Raw genomic sequence first — 10,486 nt, 5'->3', positions numbered from 1 at the left:
TCCTCTCTCCTCCAATCCGGGTGGACGGGGAGGGAAGCGGCCGTCGGTTTCTCCGCCCGGCTGGGGGCGGGAGATGAGACCCGGATGAGGCAGCAGCTGGCTGCTGCTGGCTGAGGCGGAGCGGGGTGCAGCGCCGAGGAGCCGCGCGGGTGTCTCGGGCGGAGGCTGCGCCTCCCCCGCCGCTTTCCCAGCCCCTCCGCACCTGCCCCAGCTCCATGCCCACAAGATGGAGGCGGCGGCGGCGGCGCTGGTGTGAGGGGGGAGCCCGTGCCCAGGTGCGCGCCTGGCGGGCGGCGAGGCGGAGATGCTGCTGGTCTATGTGATCCTGATCTCGGCTCTGGCCGGTTCCTGCATCACGCTGCTGCTCCAGCTGCTGCTGCTCTACAGGAGGAAGCCGGAACCCCCCGCGGTGGCCAGAGCCTCCGGCGGCCTCTTCTTCGCCAGGATCCTGCCTGACCGCAGCCTCAGGGACTATTTCCACGGCTCGGAGCCGGCGGGCAGCCATCCACCCCAGGAGCCTGCCCCTGCCGCCGCCTCCGCTGCGACCTCCTCCCCTGGTGCCGCCAAGCCCCAGGCTGAGCCCGGCGCCAAGCAGCAGCAGCAAGAGCCCTCTGCGTCCCCCTCCTCCCGAGAGGAGACCTGCTACTTCCTCAATGCCATCTGCCTCTTCCTCTTCAGGGAGCTCAGGGACACCTCCCTGGTCAGGCACTGGGTCACCAAGAAGATCAAGGTGGAGTTCGAGGAGCTGCTGCAGACCAAGATGACGGGCAAGGTGCTGGAGGGGCTCAGCCTCAGGGATGTGTCGCTGGGCGACGTGGTGCCCCTCTTCAAATCCATCAAGCTCATCCGGCCAGTGATCTGCAGTGACGAGGGCTGCCCCGAGGAACTGAGCTTCGAGGTGGACCTGGAGTATAATGGTGGCTTCCACCTAGCCATCGATGCAGACCTGGTCTTTGGCAAGTCGGCGTACCTCTTCGTCAAGATCTCCCGGGTGATGGGGAAGCTGAAATTGGTCTTCACTCGCTTGCCCTTCACGCACTGGTCCTTTTCTTTCATGGATGATCCTGTGATCGGCTTTGAGGTGAAATCCCAGTTTGAGGGGAGGCCCATGCCCCAGCTCACTTCTATCATCGTCAACCAGTTCAAGAAGGTCATCAAGCGCAAGCACACCTTACCCAATTATAAAATCAGGTAAGGTGCCATGTGCCCCTCTTCCCTGCAGTTACCTTGGGGCAGTCTGCATTCAAATGCCTGTCTTGTACTCCCAGATAAGGAAAGGTTTTTATTGGCACTTTTTCAGACATATGACAATGGCACTTGTATAGTATCTTTCTTCTTGTGATCTCAAAGCACGTTGTAAAGGTGAGTTAGTGTCACTTTAATTGTTTTACAGATGAGGAACATAAAGCACACAGTGTGGCCCAGGATCAGGTAGTAAATTAATGATAGAACAGGTGATAGAACCAGGTATCCCAACTACCAGTCCATTGCCTTATCCACTTGCTCCATGCTGCCTCTTTGTAATGTTGAAGGATGGCCTTGTGGCTAAAGCACAGGATGCAGCATTGGAATATGTTTGTTTCAGGGTCTGCTACGGACTGTGCGACCATGGGCAAGTCACTTGGCTTCACTTTTCCTATCTTAAAAAACAGGGACAGTAATTCTCATGTGAGGCAGGGTCTAATTCATTCACTGTAAAGTGCTTTAATCTTCTCTGAAAGGCACTGTAAAAGTGCAAAATAATATCTTTTTTCCCCCAGTTCATTGCTGCTTCCTCCTGCTCCTCCAGCCCCTCCATCTGCCCTTGGCCAGGCCTAAGAGTTATATGGGGACTATTGCTTGCTACTCAAGCTGCCATCATGGAATTTTCTAGTGTCAACTTTCTTTATTGTAGTAAAGGAGTGTGAAGAGCACCTTCTATCTGATTTACACACAGTGCAGTTTTGCATATAATGGGATGTCCAGTGATTTCTGTAGTGGAAGAATCCAAGTGATCAGTTACGTATCAGTCTTAGGGAACACATTTGTCCTTTTATTCACCTGTATGTTCTTCTATAGTTTGCATGATTACTTGCTAAATATTAATGTGACCCTGTTTACTTGATTCCTCAGCACTAAGACCAATGTAAAGTTCCTTTCAGGGGAAGCCACACAAAGGAATCACTGCAGAGCTCCATCTGAATTCTAAAGTATATTTAATGTTTATGTTGAGGAGATGGCTTTAAAAGCCTTTCCTGTCTATTTTTTGTTACAAATTATGCTAAGCTCATGTGGCTGTATATATGTGCATGTGTGGAAAATGATCTAGGGCTTGGAAAATCCACAAAAGCAGGGCAGGTAAGAAACTTCTCAGGGTAAATGCCATATCAGAATCTTAATTCTCTTAACAAGTTAGAGGCTTTATGGTTGTGAATATAACTTACAAAGTCTGACTCAAGTCTAAACCAATGTGGTTGGGTCTTCCTGAGTCTTCAGACAGACACCTCCAGTACTTCAGCTGTTATTCATAGCATTCCCACAGTGCAGCAAAATGAAAAGTGACTGGAAGCTTGTCAGCTTCAAGGGCTATTATTCAGAACATTGTGGATAACGTGAAATTCACAAGAATCAGGTCAGTTTCATACAGTTGCAGTTTGGGAAAGGAACTTAAGCTAATAGTTGTGGAAAAGGACCTAAAACAGAGACTTTAAACCATGATTTGAGGATTCCAGTAACTCTGAGGTTAGGGTCTATTTCAGCAGTGGGTGGGTGAGGTTCTGTTGCCTGCAACGTGCAGGTCAGACTAGATGATCATGATGGTGGTCCCTTCTGACCTTACTCTCTGAAGGCGAGGGCAGTAAGGCCCCCACTGACTTCAACAACCACTTGCAGCAAAGTGGGGAAGGACGGAGAGAACATTCTCCTCCCTTCTTCTTTCCAGATGCCAGGGTGTCTGTGTGTGGGTCAGTGATGGCTCACTCCCCTCTTCAAGCAGTTGTAGAAGGGATCTAGCATCTCACTTGGGAGGTGTCCCTGGATAGTGGAGACCCCTCTCCTCATTCAGTCCAAGATATTAGATGTCATGGGGAATTTTTCAAATCCTGTGCATGAGAACTACTGGGTTAGGATTGTGAGTGCGGGTGAGAGAGAAAGAAAGAAAGTGATAAGTTAAGAAAGGGGAGTATGTTGTGGTGGAGGGGAGATGGACTTTGAAAAGAGAATTCTGAGTGACAGAAAATACTGGGCAGAGGTAGAACACAAAATTTAGGGCTTGGCTACACTTGTGAGTTACAGCGCAATAAAGGAGCCCCGGGCGCACTGGCTCACTACCTGTCCACACTAGCAAGGCACCTAGAGCGCTCTGACTCCATGGCTACAGCGCTGCTGGTACTCCACCTCCGCGAGTGGAATAACGTTTGCTGCGCCTCCCTGGAGCACTGCGGCGCCAGTGTGGATGAGGTATCGCATTACTGCGCCAATCAGCCTCCGGAAATGTCCCATAATCCCCTTAAGTCAAGTGGCCACTCTTCTCATTCTTTTGAACTCACTGTAGGAATGCGGATATACCCTTTGAAAGCTCCGTTTCTGACAGCCGGATGCTTAGCTGCGCCAAGATCAGATAAGTGTGCTCTGAGACAGATTAGTGTGGAATGCTGTGGGGAGGGGGGCGGGGTGGAGGGGGTTGCTGTCTGAACTTACAAGACAGCATGCTGACATGCTCTCAGCCCCCCAAAAACCCACTCTTTCCCCCCACGTACACACAACATGCTCCCTGTCACACTCCACCCCCCCCCCCCATTTGAAAAGCACTTTTCAGTCACTTGCATGCTGGGATAGCTGCCCATAATGCAGCGCTCCCAATGCCACTGCAAATGTGGCCACGCCAGTGCGCTTGAAGCTGTCAGTGTGGACAGACTGCAGCACTTTCCCTACGGCAGTTTCCGAAGGTGGGTTTAACTATCGGCGCTCTACATCTGCCAGTGTAGCCATGCCCTCAGTAAGAAAGAGATATGATTGTGGAGAAGGGGTCGGGGAGAGAAGGTAACTGAAAGAAATGCAGGAAAGGTATGGCATTATATGTTACAGGAAAGAAGAGAATGAATTCCAAGGAAAGAGAGTCTAAGAAATTTTGGAACCTAATTTAAAAAACATAAAATCCAATAAAATATTAAAAACGAAATAGTTATTCCCTTAAATAGCAGGGAGTTTGGCTTTGAAAGTGTCATGGTAGCTTAGCTATTTTTCACCCTGGCTTGAAGACTTAGTACACAGGCTAGTATGTGTTGGGTAACAAAATATCTACTCCCGTATATAAGACTGTTTTCTCAAGAGATCTGAATGTGCTTTATGGATATTGAAACTTAAAACTTAGAGCACAATCTGGGTGATTAGTGTTGACCCCCATATACAGAGGGTGAAACCTGAAGCATAAACGTTTTTCTGAAGGTAGCACAATGTCAATGGTTATTGGGACAGGGGCCCAGGAGTTCTAATACTGTTCTCAACTCTAAACCACACTGCCTCATGGATAACAGTTTTGGAAAAGTAATCTTTCTTACTAGGCATTTCCTGTTTTAAATTTCTTTAAAAGAAGGCAAAACACTGAACCTGCGATTCAGATAGTTATGCTAATTTATTCTGTTATACAATTTTTCAGTGTTTGGGAGGAAGCCAGATAAATTTTTCCTGACGTAAACATTCAATAATTTCTTATCTGTATGGAATGTATTTGTCCCTGCCTCTCTTTTCTGTGATTTTAAAATATTATTCGTTAAATATTTAACAAGCAGTATGTTGTTTGCAGTTCAAGCCCTTTCTGTGGCTTTCCCCTCTCCACCCTCACTCTAGGAGTCTTGCAAACAAATAATTGAATAGTTGTAATAGTCTTAGGCTATGTCTACACTACAAGCTGTATAGCAGCACAGCTGCAGTGCTGCAGCTACACCACTGTAATAGACACTTGCTACAGACAGGAGGAGTTTTTCTGTTGCTGTAATAAATCCACCCCCTCAGGAGGTAGTGGCTATGTCAACTGAAGACTACTTCTGTCAACCCAGCTGTGTCTATACCTGGGCTTAGGTTGGCATAACTATGGGTATGTCTACGCTGCAATTAAAAACCTGGGGCTGGTCCATGCCCGCTGACTTGGGCTAACAGGATGTTTAATTGTGGTGTAGACATTCAAGCTTGGGCTGGAGCCTGGGCTCTAGGACCCTGCGAGGTGGGGTAATAGCCCAAACCCAAACATCTATGCTGCAATTAAACAGTCTTAGGGCTTGGCTACACTTGAAAGTTGCAGCGCTGGTGGAGGCTTTCCAGCGCTGCAATTAGTAACTGTCCCCACCTGCAAGGCACATCCAGCGCTGCAACTCCCTGGCTGCAGCGCTGGCTGTACACCTGGTCTGCTTGGGGTATAACTCATCAAGTGTGGCCACACACCAGCGCTGTTATTGGCCTCCAGGGTATTAGGAGATATCCCAGAATGCTTTTAACTAAATTACTCTCTCTTTTTTGTTATGCAGCCTCTCTTTGTTTTGTTGTGAACTCGGAGCTCCGCGGTGCTCCGGAGCACAGGGAGCTGCTTATCTAAAAAACAAACACAGCTCCTGTTTGCTGTGATCGATCTGTACCTGAGTGTGAACAATCAAATGAGAAAACCCCCTGCCTGTCTCATTCACAGGGGTTGAGTGTTTGCTTGACGAGGAACAGCTGGGGCAGAGGGGAGAACGGGAGTCCGTTGAATGCAGGCTGTTTGCAGTTAAGATTAAGGGGTCGGGAACATTTTCTGATTTTGCAAGTCAGGAAGCTAACATACAGTGTTGGCTCCAAAAATTCACTCTCTCTCTCTCCCCCGCTCCCTGTCACACTACACCCCACCCCACCCCCCTCTTTTGAAAAGCACGTTGCTGCCACTTGAACGCTGGGATAGCTGCCCATAATGCACTGCTCCCAACAGCGCTGCAAATGTGGCCACACTGCAGCGCTGGTAGCTGTGAGTGTGGCCACACACCAGCACTGTCCCTACACAGCTGCACGACCAGCGCTGCAACTTTCAAGTGTAACCAAGCCCTTAGTCTAACCATGAGTCAACTGGCATTGGCCAGCTATGGGTGACGAATTGCTGTGTAGACATACCCTATGTGTCTCAGATGTGAATTTTTCAGACCCCTGAGCTATGTAACTGGGTCGGCATAAGTTTTAGGTTTAAACCAGGCCTTAGAAAGAGAAGATGTTAGCATACAAGAAGTTCTCTTTTGAACAATTTAAAAAGGTGACATCATTTTGGCTCAGTAATTTTCATATTGCAAGCCTCAAAGCTGTCCTATCTTGTTTCCAGCTGTTAAATAACATTTGAAGAAGCTAAAAGTACACTTAAAAAAATTACTGTTTGTAAGTAAGCAACTGCTGTAGTTTCTACAGAGATGATGATTGATGGTCAATGGCAAGAGAGGAGGTCTAGACAATTGTAAATGGATTGATTATATGGTCATTCAAACAATCTCTTTATTAAGGTATGGCTCCCCTTGACAGAAATTGAGAGCCCCGTGGTAGTCTGCAGTCTATTCTGCCTGTCCTGATAAAGCTTGTGAAAACTAAAAGTTTTCATTTATTTTTGCTTAATCTTTTGTGATTACTAAGTGTTTTACAGGCAAATAACAACGCAGCCTACTTCTGTTTTTTCCAAATATAAATAAAGTTGTAATGAACAGTGATTGATAAGACTCTCTACAAATCATCTCTCCTCTTATGTAATCTAAAAAAAGGCTTTTGCCCCTCTCTGATTTTTTTCTGATTTTTAACAGATCTATCACTTTACCAGTCTGTTCATAACGTTATAGTTTATTTTAATGTTGAATTTCTTAGGCTGATTATTCTTTATTGGATGCCGTTCTGTCATCCAGAAAAAAAGTGGAACTGTCCAGCAGAAAATTGCAAAGAGCATAATTTGGCACATAAAAAATACAAATGTTGAATTGTTTAAGGTTGATGTTGACAGATTTACTTTAAAGATAACTGAAAGCCGGACTGTCATGTGTAATTTGTAAAGTCTTGTTTAAAAAAGCCAAAATTGAGGGGCTCTTGTTTCTATGTGCTGTGTTGTAGTGAGAAATGTTGCTGTTTGTACGTCCCCCAAAGTTTGTCCACAGACCTGCCTCCCAGCTGGAGGAACAACCACCTCTTTGTTACGCCATGTGGCTGTTACTCCCATTTTCTTTGGTAAGCTGTCACGTTCCAACTGCTGGAGAATCTTCGGATTCCAGCATTCCATCTGGTAATCACGGACTGGAGATGATTGTACCTGGTGATATTCTAAACAAAAGGCCCTCAACCATGCTTGTAGCTTTTTCTATCACTGGACACTGACTCAACAGAAATTCTGGTCTTCAGAGTGACACACAGACTGAGTGACAATCCTGGAAGGTTTGTGCAGGTGGCAGATGTGGGGCATGTGCTGCGTTGAGCTGTGTATGTACGGTATTTTTGTTTGTTGTGTATGCTCGTTGTGTTGATTTGTGCAGGTGGCAGTTGGACTAATCAATCCATCTCCTGCATACAACCAGTGAAACTGTTGTATGCAAATTAGTTGTAGAGTAAGGAGGGTGATTGTTACCTCTGATATCACAGTGGTCAAGGACTGTTGGCATAGCACAGATGCATGTTTTACCGTAGCTGTACACTGCTTAGGTGTAACTTGTAAGTCAAAATGGCTGGGAACTTAAAAATTGCATGGTAACAGACCACGAAACCCAGTAATGATTGAACCTGGTGATATTCTGAACAAAAAGAGCCCTCAGCACTGTTTGTAGATGTTTCCATCCTGCACAGTGACTCTGCAGACATAATAGGCTTCAGAGTGACATTCCTGAAATGTTCCTATGTAGATTATATCACACTGAATCAGATGTTCATGTTCTGATTTATTCCAATTTTGCAATTTAGAAATCCATAAGCCAAGGGGATAAATGTTTTGACATGCTGTTAGAGCTTATGCTGAAATACTTACAAACTCTTATTTACATATATTCCATTGAGACTTTCCAAAATACCTGTCTGTTTTCCTTGGCTCTTGATCAAGAGTATTTGGGTTTAACAAAACAGTTATTTTGATGCAACAGTTGTCATTCAAGGGCAAAGCTGCTATCTCTCTAAGAGTCAGTTGGCTAAAATTCTCTGAAGGAGGCCACAGTATTATCTGAGTCCTAAGTTTTTCTCTTCCTTTCCTTAATCATCTACTGATGTGATGGTTCTTGGGGAATCCAGGGATGAAAGTCATTTTGTTGCCTCCCCTACTTCCAGGGAGACTTTCTTGTACTTAACTCGGTGTCCTCTCCCTGACACGATCAACCTGTTAACCATCCAAGCACTCTTTTGGGCTATGCCAACCCTTACTTTACCTTATAAGTTAATAGTAGGTGCACCTGAGTCCCTGTGAAACATACCCCTATAGTGTTCAGCCCCTTATCCACGGAACACTCACAGAAATACCAGGTCTGTTGTTCCCAAAAGAACAGTATTCACATCAGCTTGAATGATTCAACTCAGGATCAGCATTTCACTCAATACCACAGCATTGAGATGTATTTATAGTGAAAATAATAAGTTTATTATCAAGGCGATATTTAAGCGATAGTAAAAAAAAATATTGGAAACAAATAGTTACATATAAAACAAAATCAGATACAGTTTCTAAAAGTAAGCTAATAATAAAAAAATTAAGCTATTGCTTTCTTTTATTTCACACACTAAAAAACCTCATGTCCTTAATATACAGAACTCCCTTACTGATTTAGCTATAATAAGTGGATTAAGTATCTAAATGGATGAATTTGCAAGACCTTGAATTTGGAAATATAACAAATATCAGATTTGTAATATTATGGCTGTAGAAGTAAGTGGTGGTAGAATCAGGAGGACAAGGTAACTAAAGGACTTTAAAATCAGTGTCTTTCTTGCACATAAAGGAAACTTTCTGTATCTTCTATCTAGTGAAGCATGTTCTACATTCCCTATAGATGTGTCTCATAATGGAATTTACCAGATTACTAAGGCTGTGTCTGCATGAGAAAGTTTCATCAGTTTAAACTAAGGTGTGAATTTAAACTGGTACAAATCTGTATGGACACACTTATTTCAGTTTAAACATGGGAACTTTTTAAGCTTGCTTTGGGATCAGGTTTAACCTAAAGTAAAATAAGAGTATCCACTTGGGTTTGCACCACGTTAGCTAAATCTGCACTGATTTATCTTAACCTAGCTTTTAAATGGCATTCTCATGTAGCAAGACCTAAAAAATTCAGAGGGTACAATTTTTTTATTCACACTTGTGTAAATCAGGAGTAACAGCAATGTGGAACTGGGTGTAAGGAAGAAGAATCTGACTCAAATTCTAATTAATTCTTTAACATGCCTTGGTAGTTTTTTCCATACACTGCTGAAAATTGAGATTGCTTTACTTACAATGCACAATACATCTCACTAATCAGAATCTCCAAGTACTTTACAAATGTGGATAAGTGGTAGCATCCTCAGTTCATTTAACATATAAAGAAACAGACATTGAAAGAGTGGTTCAAAGTGTCAGAGCCAGCCAGTGGCACCCAGGAAAAGAAGCCAATTTGTCTCATCCATTCTCATGTTGCAACCACCAGGCAATTAGGCACATTAACTGTAAAATTATACCTTTACTTTTTAATGTAAGCCATTTAGCACATTCCTTTAAATAATTTTTCATTGACTATTTTTAATGCTGAAACTGAAGTTAACAACCAGGGCGCACCTTTTAACATATGTTTGGGTTATTTAAAGTAACATCCTAGTTTTGTCCAAACATCCAATGTGTGATACTAGCTAAAGAAGAATTTATTAGGAACTTGGTTCACAATTAGTCAGTTTCTTAAGAATGAACCAGAACTTTGAGGCAGAACCAGAGGCAGAAGCTAAACAGATTCAGAAAAGCAGGGTCTTACCAAGACTACTTTCTAGTAATGTTTTGTTGTCGGAAGTTAAATACCACAACTGATCACTTATGACTTACATTTAGTTTGTTATTGAGTTCAGTTAAACAATAACTGACTCCAAAATAAAGCAGGTGATTCTATAGAATCCTTTTTGACACTTGACAGTATGACCCAAAAGCTTTAGTTTAACCTATTTTAATTCATCCATTACAGAACTTGTTACATAGCTTTTAAAGTGACTCCATATTTTCCAAGAAGTATAAGCCAAAAATGTAATGTAAGCAAGATATTGGCTTAAAATGGTTCTTTGCTTTTGAAGTGACAAACCTAATCAGGTAACAGAGGTCTTGAAAAATGTAGTGAACATCTAATGGAAGTCTAAACTTCTTAGCCAGAATTACCTTTTAAAGGTAAGATTAGAGGCACCAGCAATGTCCAGGAGCAGTACTTTGTTGAGAATCCCACCTCGCAGCTCTTCTCATCTGAAAAGAGAAGATGCTAAGACTTTTACTAAGATGCTGTTTCTGTAGCCTACTGATATTTTTATA

General features: G+C 43.8%; 1 protein-coding gene across 1 annotated transcript in view; it reads left to right on the top strand.

Moving 5' to 3' along the window:
• Positions 1-10,486, top strand: part of PDZD8 (PDZ domain containing 8) — a 133,702-nt gene continuing 123,216 nt past the window's right edge. The window contains exon 1 of the mRNA XM_039547033.1: positions 1-1,191. Coding sequence (XP_039402967.1) covers positions 305-1,191 — 887 coding nt within the window. The 5' untranslated portion in view covers positions 1-304. The remainder of the gene's footprint in view (positions 1,192-10,486) is intronic.

The sequence above is a fragment of the Mauremys reevesii genome, linkage group 7 (genome assembly GCF_016161935.1).
Source record: "Mauremys reevesii isolate NIE-2019 linkage group 7, ASM1616193v1, whole genome shotgun sequence".
Classification (NCBI taxonomy): domain Eukaryota; kingdom Metazoa; phylum Chordata; order Testudines; family Geoemydidae; genus Mauremys; species Mauremys reevesii.
The sequence above is the reverse complement of the archived record's forward strand: the minus strand, read 5'-3'. Positions and strand labels throughout refer to the sequence as shown.